The sequence below is a fragment of the Rousettus aegyptiacus genome, unplaced genomic scaffold, assembly GCF_014176215.1.
Source record: "Rousettus aegyptiacus isolate mRouAeg1 unplaced genomic scaffold, mRouAeg1.p scaffold_m13_p_2, whole genome shotgun sequence".
NCBI classification, from domain to species: domain Eukaryota; kingdom Metazoa; phylum Chordata; class Mammalia; order Chiroptera; family Pteropodidae; genus Rousettus; species Rousettus aegyptiacus.
This window is the reverse complement of record NW_023416295.1, coordinates 3,046,329-3,066,553: the sequence shown is the minus strand read 5'-3', so window position 1 is coordinate 3,066,553 and position 20,225 is coordinate 3,046,329. Positions and strand designations below refer to the sequence as shown.

Sequence of the window (20,225 nt, the reverse complement as noted above, 5' to 3'; positions counted from 1 at the left end):
GTGTCTCCCTCCGTGGGTCTGTCCCGAGGCGCCCTGGGGCGGGGGAAAGGCTGTCCACAGTCTCTCCTCTCAACATCAGGGTCTCTCCAGGCCTCTTCCTGACTGGGGGTTGGGGGTGCTGGGAGCTTAGAGCCGCACCCCACCCCGCACATCCCCCGGACCATAGTGAAGCCAGGCGCCTCCTTGTGCCTGGAACCAGGCAGCTGTCACCTCTTTGCTCCTCTTAAGGACAGCAGGGAACAGCCTCTCGCCTCTGGTCCACATGCCCGGGGGGGGGAGGCAAATCCCGTCAGGATGGGACCGTGACTGGTTGCTTCTGAAGGAGAATGGGAAAAGCAGCGGTTTCTCGCCGTCCTGCTGGACCGAGGTTCCTCTTCGTGCTCAGGGAGCCTGTCGCGGTCCAGGGCATCCGGCTCTTTGGTGCGGCGATGCCGATCGATGGCCCTTCGTGCTTTGTCGAGAGGCTTTTCGTGCAGAACGTCGTGGGCTTGGGACGTCTTGCGTCGTCGCCCAGGTCTGTGGAGCACCCCGGGGCGGCGGGCGTCCTCGCCTGCCATGCAGGAGGGGGCGGAGGCCCCTGGGGATGTGGTCAGACTGCGGCTGACGGTGGGCGCCGTGGGGACCGGACTTCGAGGGAGCTGCGAGACCTGTGCATGGCTCCGTGTTACCACTGTCCAGCTGTTCCTCCTCTCCTCCGACCGACTGCTGGAGCGACGAGCTACACGCGAGTGTGGCTTTACGTGACAGGCGAGCTGCTGCCGGTGCGGCCGCGTGACCTGCCCGTCCGCGCCGCTGCCCGGAGCCCCCCGCCGCTTCCTGTCCGCGTGTGCTGGTTCGTTCAGTTCATTTAAGGCGCAAACATCCCCTAGCGCTCCTCCGGCCGGGACAGGGGTCTTTAGATTGTCAGAGGGTTAAAGGGCCGACGGCCTTCCTGTTTTCAGAGGAGTTCCTTCCCATTCCTTCCCTCCCTCCCTCCCCCTCCCTCTCCCTCTCCCTCTCTCTGTCTCTCACTCTCTCTCTCGCCCCCCCACCCCCGCCTCCACCCCAGGTGCAGGATGATCTCCTGACCTTTGCCGGAACATGCTTTTCATCAGATCAGTGTTAATGTTATCTCAGAGGATAACATCTGTGTGTTTTAATTGTGTGATACATTTTGGTCGATATGTAACAGAGAGGATGGACTCACACGATTTCGATCATCTTAAAGGTGCAGTTTAAATGAGGGATGGATTTAAACATTATGTGTGCTTTTTCATTGGCGAATTAATAATGCCAAAGTGGGAGCCTGCGAGTCCATGACAGTAACACCCAGAGTAAGATTTTTGTACAGGCAAATACCCTTTTAGCCGTGTCCGTGCGTGTGTGACGTGCGTCTGAGCGTCGGTGACATGCGTGTGCCTTGAGTCCAGGGCTGCAGTAAGTGACAAGTCACCATAGACTCGGTGCCTGATAACAGCAGATGTTTATCCTCACAGTCCTTGGAGGCCACGTGGTGTGCTGCCAGGGCCGGTTCCCCCTGAGCGCCGAGGAGACTCTGTCCCAGGCCTGTCCCTGCCGCTGGTGACGGAACCCTTGGCGTTCCTGGCTGGCGGACGTATCGCCTGGCCTCCGTCCTCACACGGCCCCTCCTCGCACCTGTGTCCTGTCTTGCTTTCCTCTTGTGAGGGCACCGGTACTGGACTGAGGCCCCCTCCCCACCCCCTGACTCCCGCTCCGGCCTGACCTCGTCTTAACTCCATCACAGACAAGGTCACGTCAGGTTCCGGGGGTTCGGATTTGAGAGCATGTGTTATGGGCAGAGTTCAGCCCACAGCAGGTGTGTCTTACACACGCACGATGTTTCAGCGGGAGTTGCGCCGTGAACCGTCGAAGTGGCCCCATCGCTTCCGGGTGACAAGAGGAGCCATCAGCTGCCCAGACCCTCAGAACTTCACAAAGATGAGAGTAGTTTACTCGTGACCTTCACACCTCTGATGGGAATTTCACAGCTGTCATTCACTTTCCATAAACAGAATCGGATGAAAATTGCTTCTTGGCCATTAGCGCCCCATTAATGGCTGCTAATTAGAACCCCGAGTGATGTCTGGGCATGTAATTTGGGTTTCTGCAATTTGGGTTTCTGCCTCGGTCTTCATGTACGTAACATTCCATTCGCTGCCCCCCACCCTCACAGACCCCCACGCAAGTGACCACACTCAGTTCTTAACTCTCTCCCTGCCGGAGAAGACAGAGGGAAGGTGTTGTCCAGCGTATGTGAGAATTTAAACGGGGACCTGTGTCCCGAGACGCTTCACCCTGCAGGCCGGGAGCGCCCGTGTCCGTCAGAGGTCGTCGAGCTTCAGAACCGGGGCGCTGCTCAAAGCCTGACCCCACGACGGCTCGCGCCACGCTGCCCTTCCTGCCCGTCACACCGCGAGCTGTGCTGTGCCCCGCAGAGCAGCTTGCGTGGAAGGGCGTGGGGCCCGGGCCACCACCCAGCAGTGCCTGCCCGTCGGCGGTGACAGCGGAGGGCCCACCCTCCTCTGAGACGAGCCTACGCTGCCTGGACCCGTCCTGCCCGCACTCTTGGGGGTTCCCTGCTGGGTGCTCCGAGGCCCCACACCAGGCCCACGCATGCCCTAAAGATGTCGAAACTGGGGGTTCCCAGCCTGCCTCCCAGCTTACTGTCCTTGTGCCCCAGGCCGGTTACCCATCCTCCTGCGGCGTAGCCTGCCCTCTGCCGCACCGTTGGCGTGGGGCCCGGGTTGTGTGGGGGTCAGCGGGCTCTGGCGAGTGCGGGCTCAGCCAGCCTCCTCGGCTGTTAACAGGGCGACTTCAGGTCCTCACGACCTGGGGGTCCCTCCCTGCCGCTCCCGCTCCAGCGTGCCCCTCGATCCAGCCTGGGCCGGGCCGTGACGGGCCCGAGGTCATCCGTCATCGGTGCTCCTGTTCTCGCACCCCCGAGTGAATGTCGGGGTCACCGGGACCTGTGCGTGTCGCCTGGGACCTCATCACATGACTCGGAAACTAGAGAAAAGAATAGAACTTACAGTGGGCTGACCACCCTCTCGGGCTGCTCCGCGTTGGGCCGAGGTCTGTGAGTCCTGCTCACACGTGGGGCGGTGGCACGTGGTCTGGTGGCGCATGGGCTCGGGGCACGGTGGCAGTCCCTGTGCCTTCTCGTCCCCAGGGTTTGGAGACCACGTGCATCCTGGGGTCCCCGCTGGGCTGTGGGTGGCACATTCTCGGGGTCACTTGCTCTGCAGCGAGGGCCTGCTGGCTGTGAGGTCACTGTGCGCTGGCCACTTCTCCATCAGTCTTGCCTTTCCCCGTCAAGACTCGGCCTGGACCTGCTTTCTAGCAGGTTCTGCCCGAGGCGCCTGTGTTCTCAGGCGCACGCGCATCTTAAATGCTGCTTCAACAAACGTTTGCTTGGTTTCTTAGAAACCAGCCATGTGGTAAACACCCAGTGCTTATTTTCCGGGACACATGAAATGCATTTAAGTCGTCAGGTCCAAAAACCCTGTCCAAGTCAAATAAAAAAAATTGTGTCAGCTACCACTGCTCAGCAGATGTTAGGGCTATTTCTAACCGTGTTCCAGGATGCTGTTTAATGTTCCAACGGAAAAAAAATCTGTAAACCCTAATAAAATCCGAGTAGTTTTGAAATCTAGCTATTTAAAATTTTCAACATAATTTTACTGTTACTTGCAACCAAGTGATTGTAAATATGTAATTTTTTTTAATGAGGGTTTCCTGTAAACCTTATGAGCCTGCTGGTAAGTTAGTTTAACAGATAAAGCAGAAGTTGGTCCAGCAATCCTCTAACTGTTGCAGACAGTAAGCCAGGCTCTGACCATGGGAAAGACATTGACCTGGTCACCATAGCCACCTCTGTAACAGCACCCTCGGTCTGCCTGCCTCACGTGCCCCTCGTGCTGAGGATCAGGTGACATCGTCTAAAACAGGTGAGATGCTAACGTTATTACTGGAGCTGCAAAGAAATGGAAGAGAAACACATTCCACCTTATTCCGAATAAGGAAGAGAAGGCCGTAAGAGCCGAGGGAGCTCGTCGTGTTTCTGGCGTGGATGAAATTGGCAGGACACAATGTCTTCTTGAGTTGGTGTTTTGGAGCTCGGAACACATTGTCCCACATTGTTAGAATTAATCCAGCAAGAAACGGAGGGCACCAGGCCTGCAGCCAGGACGTCCATTCCGGAGAGAAGCAGCTTCTGGATAAGTAACTCCGGTTCAAGGCAGTGGTTTATACCTGGCCAGATGAACGTCGGGCACTCGGAAGCGGGCACGCTGGCCTCTGCGGGGAAGCCCTGGTTCCCACGGCGACCGGCAGACACCCGCTTGTCACTCGTCCCGCAGAGCCCAGCACGTGCGTGCCGTGGGCACAGCCGCTTCGCCGAGGCACCTCGTGGCTCCGCGTGTCGTTACGAGAGCATCTCTCTCATTAGGAAAAGGAGACGACGGCCTAGAAAGTTCCATGTTTGTGATTACGAGTCATTTTTCCTGGAGGCCCCGAAGATGTGCCGGGCACCGTTGGAGCCCGGCTGCAACTGCTGGCAGGTCTGCAATGTTACAGACTCGCGCGGGCTCTGAACTTTGCAGGCTGAAGAACGTTTTCCTTCTCAGTCTTCAGGGACAGAACACTTAATTATGCGTCGTCCAGATCTTAAATCATCAGCTCACAGTCGCTTCCTGATCCTGCTCCCCACTGTCGTCTTTATCACCACCTACCCCCCCCACCTCTTACTAATCCCGTGAAAGGGGGCCGATCAGATACTCATAACCGGCTTCTCGCTAAGGCCGTCCGACCCTGCGGCCAAGGGCTTTTCTGTGGAAGGTAGTACAGAGGAGGAGGAGCGCCAGGCTGAGGTCCATCTCTGGGCAAGCCCAGGAGAAGAGAGGGCAGGGGATGAGAGGGAGGAGGCTGTGTGGGGCAGGGGGGCTCCCCAAGCTGCGAGGCTGTGGGTCCAGGTGGGTAGACTTACATTTCAGAGGGGGACCGGCACGCACCGTCGTGGCCGGTCGTCTGAAGGACGTGCTACGTCCCATCACATTGTGCTTGCTCGACCTTGGAGCTCTGACTGTGACCTTGTACTTCGGGTCCTGAAACGCGAGGGCCAGGTCGTGGAGAGGGGGTGGTAAAGGTTAGAACAGCAGCAGCAGAATGGGCCGAGGGCGAGGAAGGATCGCGTGAGAGTCTGCGGTTCGAGGGGGTGCCCTCGGGCGCTCCTCAACTTCCCGTGCTCCCGTGGGAGTCGGGTCCTGCCACCTGAGAGCCCGTGTGTGTGCGTGCGCGTGTGCATGGGGTGTGTACACGTGCGCCACATGCAGCCGCTAGTTATCCACAAAAGTCTACGGTTTCATGTGGCTCAAAGGCTTTGACCTAATGAACCCTTCGATAGTTGACCCAGGCCAGAGATGGAGGCCAGACCTGACTCTCGGGTGGTCGTTCGCCCACCCCAGGGGGCTCCCCGCAAGCGCCGTGTTGGGCGGGAGTCCGAGGCGGGACCCAGGGCAGGCGACGCGGGGGGCGGGGGTCTGGGAGCCGCTGCTGGTCCGTCACATAGCCTCGGGGGCAGCACGTGGAGCGGCGCCGTCCGCGACGTGGGGGACGGAGGCGGGTGTGGGGCCCTCCGGCACGCGGGGATGGCGGCGGAGCGCCAGGCGGGCGGCCCTGGGTCGCTGCGGGGTGAGGGCGCGAGGCACCCTCCTCCACGACGGGGCCGTCTGTCATGGTTCACCCTGGTCCTTGAATTCACGTTTCCTCGGTGCGTGGTTTTCTCCACGGAGTCGTCACGGCGACATAGCAAGTGGCCGTTCGGTTTTCGAGGCACTTGGGGCGCTCAAGGAACGGGGCAGATGGGAGACGGGGATCACCCTCTGCACCCTCGCCCTGGCCGGCGAGGCAGGCGCTGCTGTCGCCCGAGTTTTCACAAGGAAACTGAGGCATCAGGGGGTCCTCACCCCGCCTGGAGGGGTGGGCCTGAGCTTGGCCCCCGGTGGGTCCCCAAGCCCATGGGCCATGCCCCTGGGACTCTGCAGCCGTTAGTGCAGGGAATGTGTCACTGGGGTCGTGTTAGTTTACAGCAATTTTCATGGTTTTTTTTTAGGGGCAATCTAATAAAACGTAGCAAGTGAAATTGGGTTTGTTGTTAGACATCAGTGCTTGGAGAATGTCCCGGTAAGCCAGCCTGCTCACCTGTTCATTCTGTTTTTATTTTCCTCTTAGGAAGACGTTATTTGGAGAAGAGAGCTCTTGACAGGTTTTATGTGTTAAACTGCTAATTTAACTGTTTTTGTTATCATTCTGTGTAACTAACTGTTAACGCTAAGATGCAAGGAAACTGGGTTTATTGGGCAACTAACCACTTCCTCAAATGCTAATTTCCAACTTCTTTTTAAAAACGTCGCATTTTTTAAAAGACGTTCCGCGCAGGCGGCCGGCGCGCCGCGGCGTCTCGGCGGTGAGACGCGGCCGTTCCCGTGAGCCCAGGGCGGGCCTGCTGGTCTCGGCTTCAGATTCGTACCTGCCCTTCCATCCTGTTAACTTCGGTATCTAACGCAAAGAAAACCTGAGCCGCGCACATTTTACAATACGTGCCTCCACCTGTTTTCGATTTCAGGGCTCCTTTCCGCTAGCTAGGTCCCGCGCTGCTGAAGGCGCAGGCGCGGCGGGGCTTTTAAAATGCTCCGTCGAATCCATGAAAGCAGCCCCTCGTTCTGTGAAGGGTCCGGATGGGGGGCCCCCCACCCCCCAGTCGTGGTGAGCGCCAGACCTCCCCGAGGTGTGCTCACCATCGCTGGCCTGACTCGGTCGCACGCACAAGGCCGTCCCCGCACGTGCGCCTGCGCGGGGCTCACGGGCGTGCGGCGCGGCGGCGGGGCCCGCCTCACGGGAGAGCGTGGAACGCGCTTTCCCGGGCACCGCGGTTGCCGCCGCGTGTCGTTTCAGAAAGCCGCACGCGTGCACGGAGGGCTCAGGTAGCCATTGTCACACCTCGCGGAGACGCGTCCCGGGCAGCGCTCAGACGCCCCGCCTTCGCCGCACCCGCGTTTTGTCACCAGGGCCTCAGCTTTCTGGTCTTCAAAGTGAGGTTGAAAACCTGTCACCTTTAGGGGGGACATCATTTTAACCTGCAGATGCAGATCATTCTGCACTTAAGCAGCATTCCTGGGTATTTTATCTCCGAACGGTCATCTAATTCTTTTGTTGGGGGTTTGTTGGCGGGGCGGGGCCCCCGCTCACCTTTGTTACCAGTTATCTTCGGTTTGGTTCCTTTGTCTCCCTGGCCATTAGCTTCTCTCAGTCCCCCCCCCCCACCCGTGTGTGTGTGTGTGTGTCTCTCTCTCTCCCTCTCTCTGTCTCTCTCTCTCTCTGTCTCTCTCTCTCTCTGTCTCTTTCTGTCTCTCTCTGTTTGTCTCTCTCTCTGTCTCTCTCTTTCTGTCTCTCTTTGTGTTTGTCTCTCTCTGCCTCTCTCTCTCTCTGTCCCTCTCTCTGTCTCTCTCTCTCTCTCTCTCTCTGTCTCTCTCTCTGTCTCTCTCTCTGTCTCTCTCTCTCTCTCTCTGTCTCTCTCTCTCTCTGTCTCTCTCTGTCTCTCTCTCTGTCTCTCTGTCTCTCTCTCTCTCTCTGTCTCTCTCTCTCTCTCTCTGTCTCTCTGTCTCTCTCTCTCTCCGTCTCTCTCTTTCTGTCTCTCTCTGTGTTTGTCTCTCTCTGCCTCTCTCTCTCTCTGTCCCTCTCTCTGTCTCTCTCTCTCTCTCTCTCTGTCTCTCTCTCTGTCTCTCTCTCTCTCTGTCTCTCTCTCTCTCTCTGTCTCTCTCTCTCTGTCTCTCTCTCTCTCTCTCTCTCTGTCTCTCTCTCTCTGTCTCTCTCTCTGTCTCTCTCTCTGTCTCTCTCTCTGTCTCTCTCTCTCTCTCTGTCTCTCTCTGTCTCTCTCTCTCTGTCTCTCTCTCTCTGTCTCTCTCCCTCTGTCTCCGTCTCTCTGCCTCTCAGCTCACTGACCGCTTGTTTCAAGCCACTGCTCAGTGTGGCAAACGCGGCTTTCTGCAGCGTCACTTCTGCCCCCTGCTCATGTTGTGTTCATTCTTTCCAAAATGTCCTGGGTCCTCAGTTCTAGAGCTTTCTATTTCGTCTCACGTTGCTCTTTATCCTCGTCCCTGGCGTTCGTGCTGAAAGCCTGTGCTTAGAGCGAGTCACGGGGGATGAGCAGTGGTGAGGGGCTTCCTTCTGCTTTGGGGTTTTGTTTTTTTCTGTTTTGTTGTTGTTTTGTTTTTTCTTGGCACGCACCCTTCCTGCCTCTTTCCCCCTCTGGCGGTGTCCTTGCATGATGCCCTTACCCCGTCTCCGGCCTCCTGCTCCTCGGCGTCCGCCCAGACCTCTGGTCTGCCGCCGCTGAGCTGCCTTAGCCCTGCCGTGGACAGCTGCCCTCCTCCCAGCCGTTCACAGTCCCTCTCGCTGGCCGGGGCCGCAGACGGGCCTTAGCACTGGCCACCAGGGGCATGCTTCTCTCACTCAATCCTAGTCAGACATGGGGTGTGGGGAGCTCCCCGGCATCTGGTTTCCTGTGGCCGGAGAAGGGGGTGGAGAAGACACCTCTAATCTTCGGTGTGCCGGGCCAGAAGGGACAGCCCCCTCTGCCCACACTCCCACCGCCGGACCTCAGCGCAGCCCGCATCACCTGCGGGGGTGGGTGCTGGGGCCACAGGACCCGAGCCCGGGTCTTCGGCATCCCACGAGTGCATCGTGCCCACCCCGCCTCTCCTCGGAGGGGGGCCCCATCCCCGGTTCTCCCCGCTGCCCTTTGCGGGCTGTCGTCCCCGAGAGGGCAGGGCGAGGAGCCCCTCCACCAGCTCCCGCACCGTGCTCCCCATTCCTGGTGCCAGCGTCTGTGAGGCTGGCGCTGTGACATTCTGCCCCGTTTCTTGGTGGCCGGTGAATCTTCCTCCTCTCGGTTCTTCCTTTTCCCTCCCCGTTTTATTAGGGAAGGAGGAAAGGAAATGCAGGTACCGTGGCATTCAGCTCTGCCGTCCGCACCTGAAGCTGTGACTTCTTCCCTGGCCTTCCTCCCGCGTTTCCCTTAGTCTGGGTGCAGCGGGGTCAGCCGGGGTGCCGTCCCGCACGTCCAGCCCTCGTCCCGGCCTCGTGGCCTGGGCGCTTCTCCCGTGGAGACCCCAGCGGTCACCATGCGTTTACGTCCTTACAGATGGTGCCTTCTTACACTACTTACTTTGTTTCCTTAAATGACGTAAGTTTTTTTTTTGCTGTTTTTTTGTTTTTTGTTTTAAATGGCCAAGGAAATGAAATCCGATTCAATTAAATTTTGTCAACAAAGATGTTACTAAGAAAACTTTTTTCTCCAGCATAAAAATATGTGGTCCAAAATTCCTTTTAAATGTCACAATATAAAATGTTTCCAAAACCTCAATGTTAATAAGTTACAGACTTCAGTATTCTTTATCAGTTAAAAGAGCGAGTTTAATTTTTAAAAAAGTTTCTGGCACATTCGTGATTCAGTTTTTTAAATATTCACCTACGGAGAAATAAAAGATCATAGTCATTTTCAGTGTAGCCCTCTCATTTCATTTGTCTTAGGCAATAAAATTTGCAGGTTTTTTTTCTGTTTTGTCATGGGACTTAAGTAAGGAAGAAGAAAATTTTAGGCAAATGCTGAAAGCTGTTTTCACGGATGAGAATCTGTAGGAGACCAGGGCCTGAGCCAGGGCAGATGCGAGGCCAGCTGACGCCTATGGAAAGGGTCTCATCTGGTCACAGCGTCCTCGTCAGAGGCGAGAATCGTGTGCTGTGCAAATGCAGTTTGAAGCTCAAGACTGATTTTCATCCTTTGCTTTTGCATGGAAAAGTCAAGATGAAAGGCAACAGTAAAAAAAAACCAAAAACAAACAAAACGAAGTAACAGACAGATGTATTTCCTTGTCGATCTCTAAGCCCAGGGTGGGTTTGCGGAGCTGCTGGGTGGAGCGAGGAGAAGACGGGCCCCCCACTGTGCTCCCCATGCGCCCCGTGGGCCGCGGGACACTTACGTGGAGGCTGCCGGGCGCCTTTCTGATGGGGCCGTGGTCGGTGGAGCTTGTCTCAGATGAGGGGGATTCTGTGTCAGCACCCCCGGACTGGGGGCTCCCTCCTGCCGCGTGCTGGCCGTGGGGGCTCGGTCCGTGTCGGGACTTCCTGTGCTCCCCCCAGCAGATCTGGATATCGATGGCGGTCATTGTGTCACGAGGTGTCGTGAGGGATCGTGGAGGTGACGCAGGACGAGGCGCGTCGTGGGCCGCTCAGCGCTGTAGGGCCGGCCGCCACTGCTGCTCGGAGAACCGTCAGTGACACTTAGTAGCTTTCAGTGCAGTTAGCCAGAGTGATAGAACGGAAACGGGAAGCTTCTTCGGCAGCGTTTACTCCCAGCACAGCCTTTTCAGCTTCTTTTTGGAATAGGAAAATTTCGACGGCTCTTCTTTTCCCTCTTCAAGCAGGCATGACAACGCAGATGGGACACGGAGCCCTCTCCGTGCGTGGCCTTGTCCTTGCTCGTCGGCTCCATGGAAGCCAAACCCTTCCTGGCCTGAGTTCGCGTGGTGGGCGGGGCCCAGCTGACCCATGACCCCAGCATCCCAAAGGTGAACCCGGCTCCCAGGCCTGAGACCCTTGACCCCTCTAGGGCATTTAGTTACAGGTGAACCGTAAGCAGCTCCCTTCAGCATCCTAAAAGACGTTCCTGAAGAAACCCAAAGTGCGCGGGTCTCTTCCCGGTGTGCTGTTCCCAGCTCTCACACACGACCACGTCCGCGTCCTTGCTCGGGACACTCAGTCCCGCCGCTCAGCCTTTCGGGGAGAAGCGACTCGCTCAGGAATGCAAGCCCGAGGGTGCACGCAGGTGACCAGGGCCTTTGGGTGAACCCAAAGTTTAATAACTCGCACGTGAAGCTGACCTCGGACGGAAAGAGCTGCCCTCTGCCTGGACGCGGTGACCGCCCCCGGTTCTGCCCAGCTCACTTCGCCTGCTGCCAAGTCGTGCACGTGGTGGAGTCCGCCTCTGGTGACCTCACCACGTCTTCGAAGGGAGTAGGTTTGAGGGGAGGAGGGGTGGGCAGCTTGGCTCGGGGCTCTGTGGCTCCAGGGGCGGCTGGCGGTGCTCCCTGTACACCTGCACACAGGTGGGCCAAGCCAGACGCACGTCGATGGCGTCTGGTACGCAGGTCAGGGGGTCACCTGGGGACACTTTCTAAAAATAAAATTACACATGAAGTAATTTGACGTTCTGTAATAACACTTGGCAGTCAGATGGGTGAACGTCATTCGTGTAGCACAGTGTGGGCCGTGGGCCTGGCAACGAAGAATGCAAAGTTGGTTGGAATAGACTTGCAGGAGAATAACTGGAAATTGGAAATTGCATTATAAAATTAGACATTTAAAAAAATGTGTGTTAAAAACGAGGTTGGAAGGAGTTTGGCGGTGCCCTCTGAAATTCCGGGAGATGGTGGCCTGGTAGCTGGGCCAGGACGGAGGGCTTCGTTTTGAAACGACAGGCGCGGTGGCCCCGCTGACGCAGAGACCCGCTCGGAGCCAGGCGCGCGCCTGTCCGAAGACGGCTGCTGTGCGTCCCTGTGGCTGGCTGCAGAGCGAGCGCGTTAGAGCATTCTTGCTTGACCGGCCTGCGAGGCCGCGTTCCGCCGGGCCCGTTGGCAAGCTGTGGGCCTTCCTGTCTCACACGTAACTCTTAACACCTGGGTGTCTAAGCATCTGGCCGAATTGCATCCAGTGACTAAACCTTTGGGCTCGTGGCAAGTGGATGCGAGTATATAATTTTTTTTTCTGGATCCACGTATGATACCAGAAAATAATTATGCGAGCCAATTACAAGTGCCTGACATTTGCGAGTGTGAACTGTTGAAAAGACGTCCCGATTCCGTGTCTTAGTGTGAGTGGCGTGTGACGCGATCGTGGAGCTGGAGGGGGCCTCGCAGATGGAGGTGACGAAGGTGAGGTCCGGGGTCCGCCGGCTGCAGGGTGCAAGGCCGGAGGCCGCCGCGGAGCAGAAAGGGAGCGAGCGAGCTCCGTGCTTCCCCGCGAAGCCTTCCTTGGCTTGAGGCTGATCGACCACGAGCAGCGTGGCTCGCGAACGCGACTCCACACAGTCGCAGCAACGGGAGTGAGCAGAAGAGATGTGAGATCGTGCCGCAGTGCTTACCGCGTCCGGGTGCCACGGCAGAGGTGCGTGGGCCGTAGCCAGCGTCACCCGGGAGTCACCCAGGAAAGCGGGGTGGTGACGCGCACTGGGCCCTGTTCCCCAGGAGGGGGGGAGGGGGGGAGGCGGCTGGAGGCGGGGGAACGCCGGCGGGCATTGCGGAAAATCCGGTGGTCACGGGGACAGGCTCCGTTCTTGCCTCCTGCCATGGAGACCACCCAGACCACCGAGCAGTCAGACGCGTGTGTGACCCGTGTGTCCCGGGCACGCCGGCCTGGCCTCGCGGGGGTTCAGCTTGAGTCTGCCTAGCACGGGCCTCCGTGGGTACTCGGGTGCCGATGAGCGTTTGCGGGTGGCGCTGGCCCGGAAGGAGGGCCCTGGGTAAGGAAGAGAGCTGGGGCTCATGGTCACAGTGGTGGCATGCTGGCACGGGCCCTCTGGCTGTGGTGGCCTCGGAGGGGAGGCCGGCCTAAGGCTGCCCGCAGGGCAGGCAGGAGCTGCACCCAGCTTAGCATCGGGGCATCAGGAGTGGTTTCAGTGAATACAGACGGGGGAAGGGGGGTGGGTGGAGAGAATGAAGGAGGCCTCAGAGCGCTTCCTTTTGGGAGGAAAGCGAAACGGGGAGAGAGCGAGACCGAGCGAGCGGGCTCGCCCGCTGCAGGCTGGCGCACAGGGCGGGAGCAGAAAGCTGTGTCGGCAGAGGTTACGAGGCGCTCGGCTGCTGAAGTGCAGAGCCACAGACCGGGGCTCGCGGATGACAGAGCGCGCCGTCTGCCACGACCCTCCACGCGACCCTCCGCCAGGCGCGTTTGCTCCGGGCCCTGCTCTGCAGGCTCGGCCCTCTGCCCCGCGACGTGCGCAGGGGAGCGAGGGGAGGGTTTCGCTGTCACGTCTGAGTGTCGGAACGGCTTTTCGGTGCTTGTTACTCAGCAGACTGAGTACCCGACAGAGCGAGTTCGTTTTTCTGGCCACGTCAGTGCCCCGGTAGGAGTGCGAGTGTGAGTGTGAGTGCGCGCGTCCGCACTGGCTCAGAAAGGCTCGTTCCCGGCCGGCCACCCCAGCCTCGTGCGGCAGGGCCTCGGGCGCCGCTCAGGGTGGCGTGGGGCGGGGACGGCCCAGACCCTGGCCTCTGGCGCGGCGGGCCTCATCTTCAGGGAGGCCCCCGGCGGGGCACAGACGTGGCTCTGAGCGGAGCGGGGCCGGCAGGCGGGCTCTGGGCCGGTGGGGACACTCGGCCAGCAGGCTTCCCAGCGTGCGGTGTTTGTGGTGTAGACAGTGATTCTGGAAGTGTTGGTGCCGAGGAGCTGCAGGCGAGGGTGATGCTGGTGCGTCCTCTCTGAGACGGAGTTCAGAGCCCCGGGGAGCGGCCGCGCTGTCTCATCCGGGAGACGCGTGTGCCGGTGGCGTGCGGCTCCCCACCTGGCTATGTGAGGGGCCCAGATGCGTGGCCCTCCCCCCCCCATCCGGCAGGGGTCCCCGGTGCCTTCCCACTAACCCAGCGTGGTGCTAACGCCCCCCGCCCGCCGGCTGCCCCGCTCTGTGTGACCCTGTGTGGTAGTTCAGCACCCCCCACCTGTGACCTGTGACGCGGAAACACCACCCTGTGGCGTCTGTGTGCCCCACCCAGAACTGGGTTTCTCTTGAGGAGAATACAGGTCCTCAGCCCTCGAATTTGTCGGCAGCCCAGGCACCTGGCAGGCACGAAAAATTCGGTTCTGTTTTGCAGACAACCAGAGAATGGCCATTTCGGCGTTCTCTGTGTCTGAACTCCGTGGGCGCAGGATCCCCAGTGCGTGACAGTCCGCGCACAAAACCTGCAGGAAAATTCTCCCTCTCAGCCCCGGCTCGCCCCGGCGTTGCCCGGGAGGCTGTGCTGTAACCAGAATGAACACGGTTCTCGACGGCACACCGAAGTCTGAGCGGGTAGTTCTCCTCAACCCCACTGGTGGCTGGAGGCGGGTCCGAAGCCCCCTCCCAAACGCTCACAGTGGCCCGCAGGACAGCAGCCTAGGGTGTAGTTTTCCACAAGTGAAGCCCACGTCTGTCTGCCCTCCTCTCCGTCCGTCTTTCCTGTGTAACGAGCTTTTTTGTGTGTGTGGCAGGTGGCAGATTCAAGAAAGAGATTGTTGTTGACGGACAGAGCTATCTGCTGCTGATTAGAGATGAAGGGGGCCCCCCAGAGGCACAGGTGAGTATCGCCACCGACGGCCAAGCGCCCGTTTGACCTGGACGAGAAAGAAGTCACAGTGTGCTCCAGAGGAGGCGGGGGAGAAGCCCCCCGAAAACGTTTTGTGTGCTGGAGGGTTTTGTCACCTCTAAGATACTAGCCCTGCGGCTCCTTCAGATGAGGTCCCGGAGCGGGGTTTGGCGGGCGCGGCTGGTCTCGCTGGTTTCGAGAGGGACGGGAAGTAGCAGGCGGGGCAGTCTGGTCTGCCCGCTCAGCCGAACTGACGCCGGCGCTTTCCGCAGCCCCCCACCCCACCCCACCCCCGCCGCCGGCTGGGGTCTCCGCCCAGGTCGGTCCCCACCCTCGGCCGCTGCGCAGCGCCACTCCCTGGACGCGTCCTTGAAAGACACGCGTTCTGGAAATAGAACAGTGCGAGTGTGGGCCGCCGCCTTCGCTCGACTCCGTCCCCAGCTCGGTGCCGGTCCCTGGCGTGCGTGACGAGACAAGCAGCCAGGGTGAGCCGCATCTGGCCACACGGGGGCCGGCCGGCCCCGGGCGGGGCTGCGCCCAGCATCTCGCTCAGGTGCCCCGACCTCTCGGCCAAGGGCCGACGTTCGTGGTGACGGCACACAGACCCGCGCCGCCCGCCCACCCACCGATGGCGCCAGCCCCGGGGGTCGGGAGGCCCCGTCTTGGCCTCTGACCATGACTCAGTTTCCCCAGAGGACCCGTCCTTTGGTGGAATATCAGATGCAGCCTTTCAAAATGACAGACGGGGTTCTGTACAGAGTTAGGCAGAGTGTGCCTAAGTGTTTGAAGGAAAGAGCCTGCTTTGAAGTTGCTGTTCCTGAGCGAGCGTGAGCACCCGTGTTCGTTATTTGAGGACATTTTATGACGTCTGCCCGAAGATGATGGCTCCACGGACGAAATCGCAAGAATTCCTGTGGCTCCTAGTGTCCTCTTAGGGCACCGCGAAAACCCGGCTAATTAACCGGATTTTGTGGGGGGGGGAGGGGCAGCAGGCAGGTGGGGCGTTGCTTTGCCACTGGCCTGTCGGGTGCCGGACAGTCAGGACGCACCCTTGGGAGAGTGAGGCGTGGTTCATGTTCCTCCCGTGTGGAGCATACATTCCACAGCTTCGGGCCTGGGAGGTAGGGGCTGGTCCGCGTGACAAGCGTCATCCTTAGCTGTAATCACGCACCGAAGAAGCCGACTTCTCTCCGCTTCTCGGAAGAGAAAGGGACGCGCCCCTCCAGGCAGAGGAAGGAATGAGGTACCTCGGTCAGCCTGGGTCCCCGGGCGGCCCAGAGGGACAGCTCTTGGAACTTCAGGTTGATTTAAGTCTTATCGCGTCTGCTTTTCTTACATGACTGAAGCCACGCTTCACTTATACGTGGGAGTCGGGGCTTAACCCACCAGACATTTCCCCAGATGCGCGGGCGCCGAGGCCCTGGCCGCCGAGGCGTACGGAGGCGCGGCGGAGTCCTCAGGGAAAGCAGATGGGGTTTTATGGCGATGGCCGTGCACTCGGGCAGAGAGGGCATCTGGGGTCAGGCCGAGCCAGTGTCAGGGTCACTGCTGGGACCGTGCACTGGGCCCCGACTTACAAGACGGTTCCGAGTGTTAAGTGGGAAATTAAGTGCTTGACAGGGCGGTTATTTGCCAAGAAGAAGTTTGATGTAGGTTCAGCTGGGAAAACAAAGAAATGGGCCCCCCAGAGGAGGCTCTAAATCTTGTCCTCTGTTCTGCTAATTTTGTTCATTTCTCAAGCAGTAGAGCATAATGCCCTGGCAGGGTGCTGTGAGAATTCAGTGGCAGCTGACCTTCACGGTACAAAGACCTCCTCTGACAGGGGTGGGCCGTGGGAGCCCGCCCGGGGTGGCCCCACAGCTCAGAGGGGGCCAGCAGGGCCTCCCCGGGGCACTCTGGAGGCGTGAAGTGGAAGCTTCCGGTCACTCAGTGTCAGGATGCGGCGCCTTCTGCTGGCGGGGCTGCAGCTGGTCACGTCAGGACTGGCCGGGGGTGGACGCCCCCCGTGGGGAGGAGTGCGTGGTGGCGTTCTGTGGAGACCGGGGTGTCCTGGGTGGGAAGGGGGTGGCGGTCCCACGCCAGGCCCGTCGTGCGCAGGCCGAGAGGGCCATGAGTGATAGCACGGCGGCATGTCACCACAGAAGCGAGGAACCGGGCTTGGCCTGGCCGCGGGGCCGGCCGGCCGCACGTGCTGTGCTCGCGAAGCCGACTCGATGGCGTCCAGCGCTCGGCCCCCGCGAGCCCCTCACTCACTGCCTTCTGCTCCCTCCCCCTCTTGTCTCCCTAGTTCGCCATGTGGGTGGACGCTGTTATCTTTGTCTTCAGCTTGGAGGATGAAATTAGTTTCCAGACAGTCTACCACTACTACAGCCGGATGGCCAACTACCGCAACACGGGCGAGGTCCCGCTGGTCCTGGTGGGAACCCAGGGTGAGTGACGTGTGTCCGTGGCCGCCAGGGCCAGGGGTGGGGGGAGTGGGGGGGGTTCTCAGGCCGTGCTTCCAGCATGGGGGAATTTGGAAGTGGTTTGAAGAAGAAAGGATTTTCTGCCGAAGTCTCATTTTTGACCGTGAAAATCCATAAAACTGAAATGGTCATATTTCCTGAGTTGATTCTATAGAGAAATCGCTTAATCAGCAGCCTCAGAATAACACACGCGCGCACACACACACACACACACACACACACACCCTACGTACTTCACGAAAAAAAAAAAATTCATTTTCTATCCTGTATTAGGATATCTTAAATCTCTCTGTTACTTAAAACAACTTATAGGCAATCTAAAAGATTGTTCATTTAACTTTGCACCTTTAAAATAATGCCGATCTCTGCTACATCGCAGTCTTGCTTTGTTCTCTGTTCGTGTCTTATGATCTGTGTCTGATATTTAATCTGCAGGCCCCTCAGGGAGTGCAGAATCATATCGTGTGGACGTATTCCCTATTTCTCCAGGCCACTCACAGCCTGGTCTCTTGGTAAAGTGACGTCACTTTGGGTGGCCTCGTTCTCGATCGCAGACTGGCCGATGCACTGGCGTCCAGCGCCGGTGTCTTCAGAGGTCACCACGGGACGGTTCTAAAAATCGGACGCAGGTTCTCTTTGAAAACCGCCTGTTGGAACTTAGGAAGGAAGGTCAAGGAAAATCGGATTGCGCCTCCGTGTTTCTGTTTGTATACTGCTTTGGTTAATTCCTGCAGAATTGGCACGTGGCTGCCCTTCCCTGCCCGGCTGCAAGGCTTTTCTAGAGGAGGCGGGAGCGGGGGGACGGGCAGGAACGGCCGGCCGACTGCGTTTCCACGGGCCGGAGACCGGCCGCGTGGCCGTAAACGTGGGGCGGCCGAGTGTTGGGAGGAGCACAGTCTCGTGGGTGAACGAAAAGCGTTTTCTCGGGGCGAAGGTGAGAGCCGGCCTGCTGTGGGGAGCACAGCACCGCCCGACACCCCCCCGCCCCCGTTTTTGCACACCTGTAACGGACAGTGGTCACGTGACTTTAGCCTTCAGGTAAGAGGAAGATTTAGCCTAAAACAGAACAGGAGGTGGGACTTCGTGCCCGGTGCGCCCTCCAGTGGCCACACGGCCACGGTGCGCCAGTGAAAAGCCCTTGGTTTTCTGTTTTTAGTGCAGGACTGGTTGGTGTGCTTGAGTTGGTGTCTTGAAACTTCTTACTAAATGCTGTTTGGGAGCAGGTACTTCTTCTAAGGCAGCCCCTGCCTAAGCTTCTTAAATGCGACTCGGGTTTGTCTGCAGTATGCGCCCGTCCTGCGGGCCAGCCCGGGGTGTTCGGAGCAGAGCCCCCAGCTGCATGGGGCGGGGGCGGGGGGCTTTTCGCAGCCACCAGAGTTCGGGAGCCATGGACACAGGGGGCCATGTTCACTGTCTCGTGCTTTCTGAGCACAGCTCATGCCCCGCAACGGCCACACCCCAAGGAACAGGGCAGGAGTTCTGTTGCTTAGGGACGTTTGTCATCCCTGTCATTAACCAGACCTCTAATTCCCGGAGGGCCCTGGAGGCCCTGGAGGCCCTGGAGGCCCTGCTGGCCAGGGCCTGGGTGAGCCTGGGCCACTAGAGGGTTCCACACTTAGCTGCAAGTTGAACGCAAACTCGCTTCTGGAGAAGCCTGCGTGTTTGTCAGGCTTTTTTTACTTGGGCTTGATGGCATGCCAGCATGGAGGCAGGGCCGGTCAGGGGAAGGCAGGCGAGGGGTCCAGAGTTTCTCTCCCAGGCTGGCGCGTATGTGACCTCAAGGTAGGAAGTCAGAGGTGGGAGGAGATAAAGAACGAAGTTCATTCCTTAGGGCACCTGGCAGGTGCTGTGGCCTCAACCAAAGGTGTCCCCTTTCTGGGGACAGTCGGGGCGCTCCGCATTCGGTCTTAAGTGGCGGAGACGTTTCTGAACGAGGTGACTGCAGTGTTTGCTGAACAGGTTCCATCTTGAGGACTTGTGGATTAAATTGATTTCTGGGAGGAGCAGACTTCCCAGCGCCTGATGCCTGAGACCGCGTAGACCCACGTGTCAGGGGCACGTTAGTCCGTTTCCGTCTGTTGGTGCGTCTCGGAAGACGGGACGGCACGGAAGTGGGGTGGATGTCCCACCGGGGACGGAGGAGCTTGGGACTCGGGGGCCGCGGGTCAGGGTGGTTTTAAAGCTGGATTGACGCTCTGAGGCCTGCATTTTCCAAATTACACTAGAGCGTTGGAAAATTATGGGTTTTTAACTTCGTTCCTACTATTTTCTTAAAAGATGTTTCTGCCTGTGAAAGAGACTTCTTTTCCTTAAGTTTATGAAGTCTGTGTCAGATTTATTAATCTGTAGGACAAGGAGACAGGATGAGGTGTTCTTGGAGACAGTCCATCCAACACAGCTTGCCGGGGAAGGAGCCGGATTGTGACCTGAGGCGGCCCGTGTACTGACGCGGCCCGGGTCTCTGTCAGCCAGAGTCCTGGATCACAGAGCTGGTGTCCTCGGCGTGGCTGGGACGGTCAGCTCAGGCCTGTTCCATGGAGCTGGAAAGTGAGATCGGGATCAAGGAAAGAAAGTTTTTACTTACTATCATGTTTTTAACATGTTTTTATTTTTAAAGTTTTGTTGGATATATTAAAACACTTAACTATCTTATTTTTATTATAAATTCTATTATTCCCTCAAAATGCCACATTTTTTTAATTAAAAAAAAATAGAACGCCAAATACGTTTCCTGAGCAGAAACAAGCTTGGACAGGCCGCCGCTGCCTCGCGTAACTCCGCCGTCCTCTGAGTCGGGAGGACATCCCGTGGCCGGGCTTCGGGTGAAAGAGCTCGTGAGCGTTTCTGTTTTCAGACCTTTCAAACCCTCTGAAAAAATTTCACGTGAGAAAACCCCCGAGAAACGCGTGTGGTCTCACACCTGCGCGCGGCGGCCGTCCGCACGTGGGCCTTTCTCCGTCCACGTGCCGGACACCCAGCTGGCGCTCAGCAACGCGGCGGGGTGGGGGCGTGGCCAAGGCCGCGCTGCACAAAAAGGCTACTTTTTTGTTTGTTTGTTTGTTTGTTTTTGAGATGATTGGCGGGTGCCCGACACCTCTGCCTTGCAGCTCCAATGCCCTGCTGTGCACAGCTCCTGCGGGAGGTGGGCGTACCCCCACCCTCTGATCCGGGCCGCCCCCCGGATCCGCCGTGCTGGGACTGAAGCCCACACACTCACGCGCAGTGTGCCTGCGGCCCCCTCCCCGCCCACTCCTGCCCTCCCCCTCCGGTCTTCCTGCAGCACAGCAGGTGCTCACCCAGGTAGTGGCGGTCCCCCACCTCCTGCAGACGAGGCTCCCCTGAGAATCGCACCTCGCACACCGACCCCCCC

At 58.7% G+C, this 20,225-nt stretch overlaps 1 protein-coding gene across 11 annotated transcripts in view; it reads left to right on the top strand.

The window, feature by feature from the left end:
• Positions 1-20,225, top strand: part of AGAP1 (ArfGAP with GTPase domain, ankyrin repeat and PH domain 1) — a 415,084-nt gene that overhangs the window by 140,600 nt on the left and 254,259 nt on the right. For all 11 annotated transcript variants that reach the window (XM_036236703.1, XM_016158954.2, XM_036236700.1 and 8 more), the window contains 2 exons: positions 14,296-14,381; positions 16,678-16,819. In XM_036236703.1, coding sequence (XP_036092596.1) covers positions 14,296-14,381; positions 16,678-16,819 — 228 coding nt within the window. The remainder of the gene's footprint in view (positions 1-14,295; positions 14,382-16,677; positions 16,820-20,225) is intronic.